The sequence below is a fragment of the Lepisma saccharinum genome, chromosome 4 (genome assembly GCF_977018435.1).
Source record: "Lepisma saccharinum chromosome 4, izLepSacc3.1, whole genome shotgun sequence".
Classification (NCBI taxonomy): Eukaryota; Metazoa; Arthropoda; class Insecta; order Zygentoma; family Lepismatidae; genus Lepisma; species Lepisma saccharinum.
This window is the reverse complement of record NC_139232.1, coordinates 75,833,535-75,851,934: the sequence shown is the minus strand read 5'-3', so window position 1 is coordinate 75,851,934 and position 18,400 is coordinate 75,833,535. Positions and strand designations below refer to the sequence as shown.

The window sequence follows — 18,400 nt, the reverse complement described above, 5'->3', positions numbered from 1 at the left end:
GTCTCCAGTTATTTTTTTCGTTTTTATTTCGCAGGGGAATGTAAATTTTGATTCAGACAATGACCAGACAGTTATTACCAACTTGGGAATTCTGGACAATGTGTCGTCCCTTCTGGGTGTAACCAAAGAAGAACTTAAGAAGACCTTGTGCCAGAGGGTTATTGCAGCACGAGGGGAAGTCATGGAGAAGACACACACAGTCAGTGAGGCTGAATATGGAAGAGATGCTTTTGCCAAGGTATGTCTGCATTTTCATGCATAGCTAACAAGCAAAATTGCATCGTAACCTATGACCTAATGTCATGATAAAAAATAAAATTAAAAAAAAAGTAAAGTGCTCCCCTGTGCTTTGCACCATGCCATGAAGGCATATAGGGGGGTTTGAACTTAGAATGTCATGACCTTGCATAATTAATTAAAAAAAACAATAATAATTTGATTGATCTGTTCATTTTACAACCTTTAAAATTGGGGAAATATCATTCAAAAGAGCAACAGTGCTGTACAAGGTATAGCTTCAGGAAAAAAGTGATCAAATGAAAAATCAGTAGGCACAAGAAATTTTTGCAAGATATTCAGGACTCAAAATCATAACAACTTAAATTTTGCCTGCTGTACAGAAAACAAAACTAAACTGTGCATTAAATTAAGAAACAAGAAGTGTTGATTTAGACTATAAAAAAATAGCAGAGCAGAAAATGCTGTGTAAGGGTTACCCATGACAAGTAGAGTTGTTTTTTTAGTTTTCTTTAAAATCATTAGACATAAGAAACAACATGCAAAACAATTTTTTGACAGATGTAGCAGTCATTTTTGTGAATATACTAAACTAGTTTTGCATAGTGGCAGGCATGGAACTAGCATGATGGTTTTACAGGGCTTCTACCAGTCAAGAATGTCAAGAAAAAGGCAAGAAATCAACAGGTAGGTCAAGAAAGTGAAGAAAATGTCAAGAAATTATGCTTGTGGTCAAGAATTTATTTTCTATAGTATACTGAATTTACATTGTTATATACCTGTACTCGGTGGCGGAGCGTGACCTTTCCAACAGTGTAAGCCTATCATGATGAAGGTTATTTCCCGTTGTGCTTATTTTTGGGCTGACATGGTTAGTGATTTATCCACACACTTTGACCCCCCCCCATTTTTTCAGAACACTTCCCTGGAATGTTTCACCTAATTAAAAATTCTGGATAAATCCCTGGGATTGGTGTTTTCTTTGCTAGGCTGTGTATCTCCTACATTTCAACTGATAATTAAGTCAGTCTTATTCCTATCACAATGAGTAACGTAACGATAAAAAATATGCAAAGTTAGATAAAATGAATAATAATAAAGAAACAAAAACAGAAGGAAACAGAAAAGTGCTGAATACTTTTTAGAAGCGCATAACTAAGTATCAGCTTCGTATCCTAAATCACAAAATTGGCGCACTTTATTTTTCGTTTCTGATACTATGCCTGCTAGAGAAGGAAGGGGTGGGCCTACCTACATCCACAAGTTTCTTCTTGGCAGCAAAATCCTTGCTGGATAACATCGTCTTTAACAAGTTCTCCACCCCACACTCATTTTATTCCATAATGCACTTCACTATCACACCACAGCACAGGGCCGACAGTCCGCTTTCAATAGATGGAATTCGCAAAAGCATTACCTCGACAACAAGAACGGGGAAACAAAAAGAAACCAGATCCAAAATTGGTCACTGCTCAAAGCAGTGATCTTTCGGACTGTGAGGGGAATATGCCTTTCGAATATACCGTATTTACGCGTGTATAATGCGCACTTTTTTCCAAAATTTTTGCCCTTCAAAACTGTGGTGCGTATTATGCACGGAATAATTCGGACAGCCAAAATGAAATCACGCATTTTTTTTTTTTCCACTATGTCACTGCGTATAACATGTATATATCTACAGATTGCCTTTCTTTAGCAACAATAATTTTAAAAAATAACTTTTAAATGCGAAATGGCCGTTTTCCATGAGTTGTCACTTAGTAATGGAAAGTTTTGCGACATCGAGAAAAGCAGCACCCGTTCTGGCGGCATTCAAGCACGTGCCTACCGTCACACGGGAGACGTATCAAGCGGTATTTTTCGCGGGAGAAATAACTTCCACAAAAATTGTTTTCGCCTTAGACATGGCCATGATCAGAGATCGGGCGAAAAATACGTTTTTTGCACTCATTCCCTTCAGAAGCACTCTACCGCTCGCAAGTGGGTCTGATCTAAAAATAAACACCAGACCACGCTTCAGTTATATCCAATAGCACTTGACCTCTGCCCTCCCCTCCCCCAAGCGTACCAATGTTACCCGCAGCCGACGGCTGCTACGCAACATGCCAGGCTTGTTTGCTCTTTTATACATGAGAAGAGATCGAATATGCTTGGATGTTATTTTAAATCGACTTTGTAGCGTACAACTTCCGGTAATCGCTTTCATTGAAAACGTATTCTTTGTTCCCTGTAACACTTCATAAAGAAGTGAAACTGTTATAGATAATCAAAGCCACATAGACCACCTAAAGATCGTCAACACGCTTAATGCATTTTCATCCAGGTTTCCGCAAAAGTTCACTTCGATCTTACTTGCATCGTAACTCCCGTTTACCACTTTCTACATTTTCATGACTGTGCCGATGTCCTAATATTTGCCAAAAGTGTTCCGTTGGCAGAGTGACTTCTCCCTCTTTTCTTCTCAGCAAACGTTTAGGGGGGGGGGGGGGGGCAATACCGATTGTCTTCTTGCTCGTGTGTGCACACACAAGCTGATTACAGGCAAGGGTGGAAGTGGACCGCTCTTTCTTTCCTTTGACTTCTAAAATGGTCAACCAGTTCTGCATGCATTCTTGAAAAGGAACAAAAACCATAGGACAAGTATAAAAAAAATGCCTCCCTACCCAGCTTTCTCCGCCACTGGTCTGCACGGCAATGTAATAATTGCAGAATTCAGGTCCTATTTTCTTCTTTTTTTAATGCTATTGTATTGAAATATTGCCCGTATTATTGTCTGTTGCAAGGTAAAACGTAAAGAAAGGGTTTATTCTTTCTTCTTCACACAGCTGATAAAAGTTCCGCCTTCGACAGTTGCGTTATCTTTGAAATACGGAGGATTTTCCCTGACCACCTGTTGCTCGAACTTCCAGCCGGTCGCATTGTTTTTACGCTGCAACTGGCGCCAGTGTCTAGCGTCTGCGAAGTTGTCGGTTGTGGATAACAGCAATGACTCATCCAGCGTGAAGGCAAGTCATTGTTTTGTATCTCGCAAAGCTGTTTTGATTTGACGATAATGAAATTCGATCTTCAGAAAGAAAAAGTAGAGTTAAAACAACTTCATGTTCTGCACCTTTATCTTCAGAACCTCAATGTGTAAGCTGCGAACGATTTAAAAAATGCTCAATGTATAAGCTGACACTGATTACCGTCGATTAACGTGAGAGTAAATAAAGATCTCACATTTGATATCTGAAAATGCGCAGGTTTCATAAAGCTTGTTTTGAGTTCATTTTATGCTTTTGGGCTAATCGGGACTAAATATACAGTTTCACTTTAGTGAAATCTAATTCCAAACCAAAATGATTATCGAGTGCGACACTGTTCAATGTGTCTTAGAATACGCATTGGGTGCAAATAGATCGCAAGTTGCCCGTTTCCTTTTTCAGGCTGGCTTACAATGCAAGTCGAGGAAGAGGAAGGACTGCTCCCTGGAATGGGGGAGGGGGTGAATTAGAAGTTGGTCGAAGGAAGGAAAATGACATTTTTACGACGTATTTTACACAGCCGAACAAAAACTAAATTTACAGCCCCTTTTTTTTGTGCCTAGAAAGGTGAGATCTTCCGAGAGATCTTATTTTACCGGTTCATCTTGTAACAGACAATGCTCTAGTAGACCCGTATTAAATCCAACATTCATTCTGCCCGATTATCTCCTAATAATCGTTTTTGGTGCAAATTCCAATAACAACCCCTTCGAAATAACTACCTTTTTCCTGGGAACTATGAAAGGTCGTTGTATCGAGTGTTGACTGTAACAAATATGAAGTTAAAATAATTACGTCAACACTTACCAAATAGAAATAATTACTGTATATTTACTGCGCTATTGCGGCTTAACTCACGTAAATAAATAAATAACGTTTACACTTAATTTCGTCATTCACTCCCAGTTACTAATACAAGTAGTCTGAAATGTCCTCACTTCCATCCATCTTGTTCGATATTCCCGTTACCTTAAAACTTTTGATCATCATTTCAAGGGAGATGGAGTTCCGTGCCTCACGAACCCATTCACAAACAATCGGCAGCGACGCACGTTTCACCCTCCCGCTTGTTGCGAGTTCATGCTGCCTTGATGTCATCCATCTGTTGTAAGCATCACGCACTGCGACCTTGAACGGGTGGTTGATAACTTTGCTCCCGCCTCTCATATGAAAACCCCAACATCTGGAAGTTCAAGGTCGCGTGGTGAATGCATCAGCTACGAAAGCAAGGAAAAGATCGTTTTTATGATCTACTGATTAATTTTAAATGAAATACGTAAATGTTAGTCCGACGCTAAGAAAGCCATTTCTGGAACCTGAATTGTACTGCGCATTATATACGAAATATATTTTTTTGTTGCTTTTCCCCATCAAAAACGAGGGTGCATATTATACACGCACGCGCATTATACACGCGTAAATACGGTAAATAAATTCCTTCTCTTGCCTTAAAATTCCCTATATTTAGATAGATAAAAAAAAATACAATATTAATTATAAAAGAAATGCTCACTAATTGTAGGGACATATCCAGAACTTTCTATCAAAGGACATGTAAGTGCTTTCTTAGGATACTGTAAAAGCAAATCTAGCACCTAAAAGATCATAAACAGGCTTTTCGAACGCTGTTCGAAGAGTGTTTGAATCACGGACTATTAATTAATAATATTTGGTTCACATTTGACATGAGATTTGTAAAATTGGTTCAATCTTCAGCCTTCATTAACATTTCTTTCTTTATTTATTTTTGCACTTTTTTGCTCAATTATTACCAGCTGAGTTCATACATAAACGGAAAACAGAGATCTTAATATTTCTGATGTTTATGCTCCTACAAGCTAAAAACAGAAACAAGAATTTAACACACATATGTGTATCTATTTTTCCCGTATCCCGCTCATTTTTAGGTTTCTCCTTTTTCCCCTTCCTGTTAGATTTTTGCTTCAGAATTCCCTGTTCCTGGAAAAAAAACCTCCTTGAAGCACCACCGGCTCAAATTTCCTTTGCAGTCAACCATTCATACCCGACAATGCTGGAACCCCTCCTCTTGCAGGACCTGTGTCTCACTGGCGCGTATTCAGTGAAGCCAACCCAAGCATAATGGTGCTAAATCTCACACAAGTTTAAAAAGTCGTTTCTAAGTTGGGGATATAAATAAAGCAAGAGGACCACTTTTTCTTATAGTTGAATTTTCTGAAACTTTTCACGTATAACGTCGAACTCATGACGTTGGTTGAACCATTCGAATTTATATTTGTTTGTGTTATAAATTAATATTAATAATATGAAAATCACAGAACAATTTAGTAGTATGTAGCAAATTTCGGAGTTTAAACAACATCATGGATGTCCAGAAGGGGCAAGGCAAGGATACACCCTGAAAAATGAATGTCAACCATTTCAACATATACAATTTCATTTCAGTTAATTATTGTAAGGGCGTTGTAGATATTTTGAGAAGGGAAATATACCTAGTTTACCCCAATCCCTGAAAAAAAAAAATACTTTGCTTAATCCTCCCTGGTGGAAGGAAATACTGTGGACGTCCATGAACAACACTTTTTCTAAACATGAGGTTTGCAACGCTGCTGTAAGCCTGTGGCCGTAGGTTTACAAACCTAGGGTTTAGCCCGCTCTTCCTATATTCCTTGCTCTTCTCCATCCAGATACGGTAAGCACTGCTCCTTCGCGGTCAGAAATTTGTAAGACAACATTCAGACGGCTTACAACTTTCCGCAAGCAGAAAGCGGGAGTTCCCATGTGCCCCCTGGTGCTGAAGTGTTGCAATCTAACAAACAGGATCTTGAAGACTGGTATCGGGCCGAGTTGAACTTTGAAGTTTTTACGAATTTTGCCATATAATTAGATACATTTTACTAGAACTAATAAAGTGTAAGCCCGGCTTACATGGATGCTTACGCGCCTGCCTGTACTGGGATTTGATAAAAATGAATATTTGGAAATCTAAAATTGTATTCAGTTGTGATAAAGATTTGTTCACTTTAATTCTTAAGAATTACATTACAACGACAGTAGAGATGAAATGCTTCCATAGAATAGTTGGTAAAACAAGAAGAGATAGAGTACAAAATGAAAGAATCAGAAGAATTCAATCGGAAGCCAATAGAAGAAGAACTGACACAATGACATTTAAAATGGTTCGGACATGTGGTAAGAATGGATGAAGATAGAAAAGCAAAACAATTAATGGAAGCTAGAACAGAGGGAAGGAGAACAAGAGGCTAGACCCTGGAAGACATTCAAAAAAGGAATAGAAGAAATAGGACAAAATAAAGGCAATGGAATGAAAGAAATGAAGAGGAGGGCAAAAGGACGGGAGAGATGGAAGGAGTGGATGCGGGAGAAAGAGGAGGAAGAAGAATAATTACATTCTTATATGCATGAAGATCTTAATTTCCAATTATGTACGTAAGTAGGGGATGATTAAATAAATGTTAAAAAGAGGGAATAAAAGGTCAAGAAAAGGCATCAGACAGTCAAGTATTTTGAATTTGTTATTTTGTTTGTTTAGTGAAAAACTGTTTTGAGTTTTGACTGGTGATGGTTTCATTGCAGTAAGTTCAGTACTCCTCTTGTAATAAATTATTGTAACACTATAGAACATTATGAAATGCCCTATAGTAAAAATTACATTTTTGACATGTTTGAATATTTCACTTCTTTGCAGGCTGTTTATGACCGAATGTTTTCTTGGATTGTGAAGAAAGTAAATGATGCAATAAATATTGAAGAAACTAACTACCAAAGAACATACAAAAGCACAGTTATTGGTGTACTTGACATCTATGGATTTGAGGTGTTTGACAGAAATAGCTTTGAACAGTTCTGCATCAATTATTGCAATGAAAAACTTCAACAACTTTTTATTGGTAAGTTTTCAAATAAAACCATTTGTCATATTTTGCCAACTTGAATGAGTTTTGTGTTCTAAGTGGTGTAATGAAAATGTTGATTAAAATGATACCTTAATTCTCGGCTGGACCTTTGGCATTCAAATGGGCGATTTTTTTTCAAATTTTCCTCTCCATTTGAAAAACCTCTTGGATAATTCAAAATATGAAAAATTACATACGCTTAGAATTCCTTCTAGAGCATTGACGTGAATTTTCGTGCAGTTTTCTTTCACTGTTGTCTAGATATTATCAATAGTTCCGTGATTACGTAAGTCTATTAAATTCACGTCAATGCTCTAGAAGGAATTCTAAGCGTATGTAATTTTTCATATTTTGAATTATCCAAGAGGTTTTTCAAATGGAGAGGAAAATTTGAAAAAAATTCGCCCATTCGCATGCCAAAGGTCCAGCCGAGCCTTAATGTATCTGTACTGTATATTCATATATGTACTATTATGTTGAAAAAACATCTTTTCTCTGTATTGTAACTTAGCCACTCGGTAACTATCCTTAACTTACACACCCCTGAAATTACAGCCACATTTCTGACATTTTTTCATTCCACCATCTTGGAAATGGTGAAACACTGGTGAAAGCACCTTTTTGTAAGGTGCCTATTTCTATCATCTGCTATCATCCAGCTACACGTACAATGCTATCTTTTTGTCCAGTGGACCCGCAGTCGGGCATAAAATATAGACATTTTTATTTTCAGTGCTGAGTGTAGAGTTGGAACTGGGCATTCGTATGCATTGGTTGGCAGCATTTTTCTTCTTCCACTGCCTTCACTTAGCTTTGTAATACAAAAAGACACTCATTTCTAAATTTAAAAAAAAAATAGGTGTGTAATTAAACATAAGCAGTTGAGTTGCAAGAAAACCAGCTCTTTTTTAATGTATTTTATTTTCTTCAGATTATCATCTTCATATTTCAGTAGGCTTATAAACAGAGTTAGGATTTTTAGGTGCGCACCTTTTTTCGTAGTGAAAGTGAGACCTCTCTGGAAGGACTCAGTGTGTGAAATGTTGCCTCAACGTGAGAATGGAGCTAATTTTCCAGCACCTTTTTTCCCCTTTTTTTGATAACCTTTCCCCTTCCCTCCCTTTTCTGGGACATTTATCTATTTTCCCCCTTTTTTGTGTTCTTAATTGCTTTTCCTCCCCTTTCTGTGTCCTTTTACTGGTGATGTTAAATATATTTCCTCAGCAAATCATTGAATTTTTATTTTCTTTTTTCGCGACACTTTTATCTTTTAAGATGTTTTCACATTGTTAACTGAAATTGAATGTATTTAAACTGTGCTTGATTGTTGCCTATTTGAAATCAACAATGGAAAGGCAGCTACTGATATGCACCAGATTGCCGTTACTTTTTTTTAAGATAGAAGGAAGAAGGAAACGCAGTTTGGTCTTGGAAGCAGTGAAGCAACAATGTGTTTGTGAAGTGGTGGGTTTCACGTTTCATGTGTGCGCAGTGGACAAATATTGTTTGTGGATGTAAGTTCCTTACCTGCTTTTTCACTCTGTTAGATCCTGTTAGTGCATGTACTTTACCATGCCGAAAGTGCCCAGATCCCGATTTCTCAGTCTGGCTCAAGACTTTAAGCACGAGTTCATAGAAAGTGATGGAACTGTTATTCGATGCACGGTTTGTGATACGGGAATCACATTAGATGAAAAACACCAGAGAGATCGCATCCAGCAACATATTTCCAGCTCTAAGCATCAAAAGAACAAGAATCTGCAAGGAAGTAAATGTCGGCAGCCTCTCTTACGCAATGCATTTGAGCAGTGTTCTTCCAAGAACCAAAATTTAAAGGAATTTAATGTTGACTTGTGTGCATCTTTTCCACAGGCGGGGATTCCACTCAACAAGGTGAACCATCTGGCCTAGAAAGGGTTCCTTGAAAAGTACACACGGTTGTCAGTGCCCGCTGAGAGTACGTTAAGGAAAAACTTTATTGAACCTGTGTATGAAGAAACTGTTCGTAAAATAAAGGTGAAAGGTCAGATTGCAATATAGGTGTCATTCTGGATGAGACGACAGACTCAATGCAATGATATGTTTTGAACATTTTGGTTTTTCCTCTGACAGGTGAGGAAGTTAAGCCCATGTTACTAAACATGTATGAGTTGCAGAAAACCAATGCCAGTACAGTGATGCAGTCATTTATGGATTTCTGTCAAAAACTGTGGCCCGGTGGAATTCAGTTCGAAAAAAGTTGTTGTTGTACTTACCGACCAGGCTCCCTACATGCTTTCGGCATTTAACCAATTGAAGCCGTTGTTCCCTAAGTTAAAGCATGTAACCTGTTTGGCTCATGCCCTTCACAGGGTTTCTGAATCTATTGGGAACGAATACAACGTTGTATATGAGTTCATATCTGATCTGAAGAAAATACTCCTTAAGGCCCCGAGTCGCATTCTTGCCTACAGAGAAACTACCTGCCTGCCTTTGCCACATTTTCCCATCATTACTCGCTGGGGATCATGGATTGAGTGTGCTGCATTTCTGTGTGAAAATTTTGAAAAAATTAAGGAGTTTGTGCTTTCCCTGGTTTCAACCGACGCAGGTGCAATTTCCAAGGCACAGCAACTTCTCCTCCCAGACAAGATAGATGATTTGCAAAAAGAACTATTTTGTGTACATTCCAACAAGTACCTGTCGACAGCCATCAAAAGCTTAGAAGAACAAGGCATCAAAAAGGAAAAACAATGGAATATCTTTACTACTGTGAGGGGGCAGTTAGATTGTTTTGCCAGAGACAAACTTGAGGCTAGTCTTGACAAGACTCCAGATGTTGTGGAATTTGCCACTTCCACAGAGTTGCCATTCCGAGTGAATACTAAGTTTGCCCCACTTGTTTCTGTGGATGTAGAGAGAAGCTTCAGCTTATATAAAGATATTTTATCTCCGAGAAGAAACAAACTCACTTTTAAAAATTTAGAAATGCTTAATGTTGTAAGGTACAACAGCTTTGTGTTTATACCAGACTCTGGTGAATAACTGTAACACAACCTATGTGTGTGATGTGTACACAGCTTCGAGTGAATAGCTTACACTAATAAAATAGGAGGGAAAGTTTTAATAAGTAGTATAATTATCAGCACCTTTTTTTGCCCCTTTTTGGGTCTTATTTTAGCACCTTTTCCCTTCCTTTTTCCCAATGAATTTTTCCCCTAAAAATCCTAACTCTGCTTATAAAATATAACTACATAGTACAGGGTGCCTCACATAAAAATATTCCCAAGTGAATATCAACAAATTCAGTAAATAAATACCAAATTGGCATGGAACAAATTACTTTTACTTAGAGTTATTATTTTCAGGGCTTTAGCCATGTCCATGTCTACAGTAAGTCCTTAAAGTGACTGAAAGCAAGATACACCGAGGTCTGCATGATGCAACATGTTCAACATCATGCGTACAGGGGTAGTTTTATGTGAGACACCTGGTGTATGTACACATTCCCATAACTGGAATTATTTTGTATATTTTTGGTAAATAGAATCTAATAGTATGAAATAATTTGCTATGTGAACGTCCACATATAGCAAAACAAATTGGAAAATAGTGCTGCATCTTTTAACACACATCAAATATACTGTCAATGATACTATTTTTTCTTCAACTATTTCTAACATTATATTTAATGTTTAAAAGTACTCAATTTGAGCAAAATTTGTAATGAAATACAAATAGCCATCAGTGTAAAATGCCAATTCAAATTAACTTTTGTTATGAGAATTGTTATTATTTTCAACCTTGAATTTTTGGCAATTGTGCCATGAAAACCTGGAATTATAATTGAATTTTATTTTGGTCTTAGAGTAGCTATCTGATTAATTATTTTTTATGTATATTTGATATTTTATGAAAATGCATAATGAACATTTGTGCTTTTTGACAGAGGAAACTGGTTATTTTTGCTCGATATGTGCTCAGTGTAGTGGAATCTTATATTTTTGTGTTAAATGTTTCAAGAAGCCTGAATTTCTGTTTTGTTTATAGAGCTTGTGTTGAAGCAGGAGCAAGAAGAGTACAGGAGGGAAGGTATACAGTGGCAGAATATTGACTACTTCAACAATCAGATAATCTGTGATTTGGTGGAAGAATCACACAAGGGGATTTTGGCTATCATGGATGAAGCTTGTCTGAATGTAGGCAAGGTCACAGATGAGGTAAGAATCCACAACTTGGATCATTAACTCATAAGAGTTTGATAAAATATAAATTTAATGAACACTTACATTATGAGGCGCTCATGTTTTGAAGTTTTACACTCAGCGAAAAAAGTGGCTAATTCATTATCAAATGATAATTACAGCATAAGTCTCAAAGATATAACCATGTAAAATACATGTCAGTTCTAACTCTAAAATCAAAGGTTCATATGATTCATTTAAGGAATACAGAAGCTACTTGGAAATATTATGTCCATAACTGTGGAATAACCCAACTGTTTTTTTTTTCCTCCAAAGTTTTGTGAAAAGTGCTCTTTCATTTTTGTTGTGAGCAATTTCATCTGTTTGATTAACATGTAAAGTTGAAGATATAACACTATGTTAAAGCATTATAAAGTATTCTGGAAAGTAATTTAAAGTACCTAGAAAAGTTTGGAACTTGTTTTTGCAAAATGAGTGGGAATCCTGCATCACTGTTTCCTATCTTTTATTGTACTTTAAGTCCAACATGTTAATGTAATTCAATTTGACAATTTAGATAAAGTAGTTCTTAGGCAATCACTATTCTTGTAGTTTTAATAATGAATATGCCTGTAGTAGTTTTTTTATTAATATTACTTCCTTTGCGATGAATGTAGTTGCTACTGGAAGCCATGGACAAGAAGTTAGCAGGACATAAACACTTCACAAGCAGACAGATAAACCCAACTGACAAAGAATTAAAGCACAAAGTTGAGTTCAAAGTCAGGTAAGTTACTTATTTTATTCTAACAGTCTTATTTTCTGTTATGGTACCTAAAGTTTAAATGTTAATCTTGTAAACCATTTGGTGCACTAGTTTCTGCCTGTGCTAAACCCTGTAGCGAGAAGTAATGGGTCAAAGAGTATGGAAAATATGCATTCCCTTAAAATGTTTTCAAAGTGAATATTTTCAGTTTGTGGAATATTTGATAACTTGTTAGGTATAGTGAATTTCCAATTCAACATTTTTAGCTCTGAGTTGCTACATGACTGGAAAACAGGGAAATGTCAGGAAATTTGGCTTGTCAGGGAAAAATCAGGGAATTTGCAGATCATCTGGAATTTACGTGCATTTTGTAGTCTGCAAGAGAAATAGTTGCAAAATGTAGAAGCGGTTCACTTCCACTTCTGGATTCGGTTCTTGTGATTCTACTCCCAAAAGATTCAGTTTAGAGACTTGTTTCCTTTGTTCTTATAATTGAGTCGTGTGCAAAATTATGGTTCCTTCAAAGTTTCGTAATAAATTTTCACTTTTATAATACTGTATATTAGAAAGAATATCAAAAGTAAACGTTGCAGTCCAGATATCTGATTGATAACTAAAGTACATTGACAATATGTTCATAATTATTTTAAAGGTTGGTAAAGGTGAGGTTATAGTCTATCATTTTATAGATCTTAGTCTTGTTGACATTTCCTATAGAGTTCCTACATGCAACAAAAATTTCTCCAGATGCTGTGTACTTGTAAATGTAAGCATTTTCTACCACACTATAAATCTGCCAGAAAATGTGTATGGTTTATGAACTTTTTTTTGTTTTTATATTGTGAAGATCTGTTTTGGTGAAATAATGTACCTCTGTTATCTAAGCCTGAAGGCTTGATGCACATGATTGTAACATCAACCAATACATTTGATACCAATTGTAATTTTATATTTTAAATTTACGTAATTACACATTTTCATTTGTTCTTGTGTGTGTAGAATGAAATTTGCTAAAAAAAATGTTCTGAAAGTGAATGTTCATAATAATTAACGCATCATATATTTAATGGAACAACACATGGTTCAAAATTGAGAGTACTTGAAAATAAGATCCTTAGGAAAATATTTGGACCTAGAAGGGATGAGGAGACAGGTGAGTGGAGAAGGTTACATAATTTAGACCTACATAATTTGTATTCATGTCAAGATATTATTAGAATGATTAAATCAAGAAGACTTAGGTGGGCAGGCCATGTGGCATGAATGGGAGAGGAAAGAGGAGTTTACAGGATTCTTGTTGGGAAACCTGATGGTAAGAGACCTGTAGGAAGGCCAAGAGGAAGATGGAGGGACAATGTTGAGATAGACCTAAAGGAAATCTGTAGGGATGGAAAAGAGTATATAGATCTTGCTCAAGATAGGGACAGATGGAAGTCCTATGTTGCTGCAGCCATGAACCTTCGGGTTTAAGAAGGCTAGAGAGTTAGTTAGTTAGTTACACATGGTTCAAAAGCAAAAATCATGGTGATAAACACGTCTGGCAAAATTTCATTTTTGGACTGGAAAACCTGGAAATATCAGGGAATTTCATAATCAAAAAATCGTAGCAACCGTGTAGCTGAATATCTGACAATATGAACTCCGTGTCATTCAGTTGTATTTATATTTCCCACAGTATCGTCAATATATATTTCAATGCAGATAAATCAACATAATGGTAATTTTAAAATCTGATAAGATGGAGCACTTAGATGAAATCTGGTTGACAACTTGTGTCAGTTCTGATTATCTGGAAATTGATTCTTTCTTTTCTGTGATGAACCATTTTTGTTCTGCAATGGGGAGTCCGTCCAAACTACTATTTTTTTAAATTTTTTTTTTGGGCAATAACTACTTGGCCATTTGGTAGCTCGCTACATCACATTAACTTATTAAAAACAGAGCCTCAAAGCAAATTTTACTAATGTGGGCCTGTGGGCATCTGCTCTAGATTACTTTGCAGTAAAACATTAATTCTGCAAGAGAAATACCTTGCTTGTAAAACAGCAAAAATTAGATCTGAAATACACTGCAGTAAATAATAGTTGTAGTGTAATAATAGAGGTTTTGTTAGACAAATTTTCAGCACCTGGGGAGACTACTCAAATTTTGATCAGCTGTTAAATAAATTTGATATTGAAACATTGCATTAAAATCCAACAAATGCTATAATCATTTGTCAAATGGGTAATGTGGTGTTTTTCCATTCCTCTAATGTGCACCCACTTGTAGAAGATTTGTTTCAAGATTTGCATGCAACGACAGTCTAAGTATGTGTGTCTTTTTCTAGGCATTATGCAGGTGATGTAGTGTACAACGTAGTAGGATTTCTGGACAAAAATAAGGACACATTGTTTCAGGATTTCAAGCGTCTTTTGTATAACTCCAAGAATGATACTATAAAGACCATGTGGCCAGATGGTGCAATGGATGTAACAAAGGTAGGTTAACACTTCTATGTTAAAACTTGTGGTCTGAGTCATACATTTTAGTTTTGTCTTAGTTTTGCTCCATTAATATTGTTAACATCAATTGCAATGTGGTACCTTGTAAGCTATACTCTACATAAATCATTTTACACACATATATACACCTGCATAACTATTTGTTCCCTGTATGCTGTACCACCCTGTACATAATCTTGACACCTTTAAGCATGACAAATCTCACTGAACATCCACAACACACTGAAACTTAATACTACAGGGTTTACTTCACATTGTTGCATGGTTCGTGCCATCCTTTTTGTCATATGGTATATTGAAGTGAAGGCACAGCTGCACTGACTACATTGGATGAGACTCCCATCTTTCCTTTCATTTTGGTAGAACTTTCCACACTAATGTGTTCGTTATGAAGCAGCTTTCAAATTCAGGGATTTCACTCGCCTGGAAATTCAGGAAAAGTCCAGGAAATTAAATGTTTTTTCTTCTTCTGCCTTCCAGGAAGAAACTGAATACACGTTTTACTTATTTCTCCCAACTAGTTTTTTTTTTTTTGACCTGGGGATATTTCATCTAAAAATATTTTCATTTTTCAAGTTTTTTCAACACTTTTGAATTAACTTCAAGTGTTTGTGTGGCAATGTTATGTAATTCTATATTGAGCTGTTTTTATTCATTGCAACATGGAAATACTAAACTCTACCACACAATACTTAAGTGTCAAATGATGAATTGATTCATTTGCGTTGACTTGTGAAGTTCTGGACACAAATCTTATTTCTTTGTGTGTTAAATCTTTATCTAATGGTTTGGAAAGTTATTTAAAATGGCTTGGAAATGTCGGGAATTCAGTTTTGCAAAATGAGTTGGAACCTGAAATTCTTCCTTCCCAAACACTGCTTTATTTTGCAATCAAAATTATATTTATGTATAATTATTCATGTTTCCAAATTTGACCACTTCATTTCTTTCCTCTGTTTTTATTTTTACCATAACTGTGTATGACCAATGCATCTATTCTTCATTGTCATTGATATTATTATAGACCACTCCAATGTCATCTTTGTTTTACCATAATATCTCTTAAAAGCATTTTCATATTTGTCTAATTTGCAGTGTATCATTATTGTGCTAAGAGGTCAATTTCTTATAGTTAATTCAATTTCACAATGAACCAACTTGATTTCAATAATGTTCAAGAATAAAAACATTCTTTTTAGGAAATTGGAAGTGCCTTGTACCCTGATTAGTCACTATTTGTCTTGTCTTTTTTTGTTCACTGTGATTTACTTTTGTTCCTCAGACAACAAAGAGGCCATTGACTGCAGGCACCTTGTTCAAAAATTCCATGATAGCTTTGGTGAAGAACCTGACTTCTAAGGAGCCATATTACGTGCGATGCATCAAACCGAATGACCACAAGTCCCCTGCAGCGTTTGATGAGGAGAGGATAAGGCATCAAGTGAATTACCTGGGTTTGATAGAAAATGTGAGAGTGAGGAGAGCTGGATTTGTGTACAGACAAAGATATGACAGGTTCCTGAAGAGGTAAATATATTAATACACAGTAGGGATGGGACCGATTAATCGGTACTCTATCGGTATCGGCCAATATAGGCATATCGGTTTATCGGTAAAATTACCGATTATTTTACCGATCCGATATATCGATAAATATCTGATAGTTGTGCAAAATTCTGCAATTTTTGTTGTAATTTTTATGGATATTCTCCATGCCCTAATTTTCTAAAAAGTAAATGTCTAAATATGCAATTTCTCTTGCACTGCAGTCACTTTGAAACACACATTTTTAAGGAGGTCAATGAACCTTTCAGGTTCTTCCAGGACCATTTCTAATTTTATATCGGATCGGTAGAATATCGGTTATCGGTATCGGTAAATTTTATATCGGTACTTTATCGGTATCGGCCAAAATTTCATATCGTCCCATCCCTAATACACAGTATTGGCTCTTTGTAGGATAAGCATATCAGGTTATCCACAGAACCAGCCAGATTTCATTTCATATTTTTATCTTGAAATGTGTGTGTCTTGAAGTGTAGAGAAAATTAATCTTCAGCCACTAAAGCACACTCCTGTTTATTATTATTATTGTTATTTTTCATAGCCTTACACTTTTTATTTATTTATTTATTTATCAAAGTATAATATGAATAATGGATTATGCAGTTAAGCAAATTACATGAGTCTCAGGTCTCAGGCACAGATTAATGTGGCCATTATAGGCTGTATTCCATAATTTCCTCAAATGTGTCCAGTAGTTCATTTTCTGATACAGAGCCTAATTTTGAATTTTAATGTTTACTCCTCATGTGTTGGATTCAGTATTTAGGAAGTTACATGCCCAGAAAGTGACTCAGTTACTTCTCTTATTACACAAATGATGATAATTGCATTTCTGACTACCATGCGAGAGACCAGAGTTCAATCCCTGGCAGGGGAGAACTGGGATTTTTTTTTCCACTTGTTCAAGCAGCTCTGGTGCCCACCTAGCATCGTATAAAGTGGGTACCTGGAGGAAACTGGGTGGTAAAGGCAGCCAGGGGTGTGGTGCTGATCACATCACCCCCATCTTTGGCCGTAATCAAGAAAGTGTGGGGTCAGCCCACGTGGTGGACTGGTTAGCACATTGCGCTATGATGCCAGGGGTTCCGGGTTCGAATCCCGACCTGGGCATGGATGTTCTTTGTGAGTGTCCCTTCATCAATTGCATCATATCATCACTCATCCTCATCGTAGCCAAACGTGGAGAAAAGCGAAGCTAAATAACAAAAGTCAAATTTTCCGTCTCTTAAAACAAGCTTCTGCAGCAATCCATTTTTTAATTGATACACTTCTGGCCGCCTTGTGCTTTGGCATTTTTAAACACATGAACATGGTTATCTCACAGATAACTACCTACTTTCTTTCACACACACAACAAAACAAATGAGTACTGATTGACTCTCAGGTGGAAATAAGAAGAGTGTGGGTTGGCTGCGTTTTGTCCAAGTATGAGTCACAAACAGGCCATCCAGTTTGCTTGCCCTGGTTAAGCAACATTAGATATTTCCAAAGATCTGACATCCCTAGAGACCCTCAGATCTGACGAATACCAGATTTTAGTCAGTTCAACGAAAACAAAGGTTTACCTTCTTCAATGTAGGGAAAGCCAAAGGCTTGTAAAATAAGCCGAAGTTAGCAAAAATTGCAGAATAGGCACAATTAAGCAAAATAGGCACTAACCCTCAAAATAGACATTAATAGGCACTATAAAAATGAGGTTTTGGACTACAAACACCATGAAACCAACTTTAAACATTCAAGCCTATGTTTTACTACAAAGGAATAAAAAAGGCAGATTGGCAAAAATCTGCAGCCTACTAATTAAATTGCATTTTCATTGTAGTGACTAAACTTTTTATGAGTCACTACAAAGAAAAAGTATAGTTTTAATTAGCCTTACCTATTAATACAGTGGAACCCCAAATTTATGTTCCCTGGTTTTAGATTGTCCTGCATTATACATTCAGTCTTCATGCCCCCAACAGAATAAAACAAAATTTTCCTCGATTTTACATTTTCCTGCATTTTAAGTTTTTTTGAGCTTTGTCCCCTGAGAAACATGAAATCAAGGTTCCACTGTACATATACAAACAAGATCTTGAAGCATATCTTAATTGCCTTTAATGAATGGGCTGTTACTATTTTCACCAATCTCACTAAAGGCAATTCATTATGCACCACCCTTTTTGAATAACCCTGTATAGTAGTTGAAATAGCAAATGTGCCACTACTAAAACAGTTTTCAAGTGAAAGGAATGCTCTTATT

At 36.4% G+C, this 18,400-nt stretch overlaps 1 protein-coding gene across 1 annotated transcript in view; it reads left to right on the top strand.

Moving 5' to 3' along the window:
• Myo31DF (Unconventional myosin ID) overlaps positions 1–18,400 on the top strand; it is a 57,875-nt gene that overhangs the window by 25,705 nt on the left and 13,770 nt on the right. The window contains exons 6-11 of the mRNA XM_083120783.1: positions 35–238; positions 6,949–7,150; positions 11,186–11,355; positions 11,997–12,106; positions 14,415–14,565; positions 15,872–16,116. Of these exons, the coding sequence (XP_082976909.1) occupies positions 35–238; positions 6,949–7,150; positions 11,186–11,355; positions 11,997–12,106; positions 14,415–14,565; positions 15,872–16,116 (1,082 nt within the window). The remainder of the gene's footprint in view (positions 1–34; positions 239–6,948; positions 7,151–11,185; positions 11,356–11,996; positions 12,107–14,414; positions 14,566–15,871; positions 16,117–18,400) is intronic.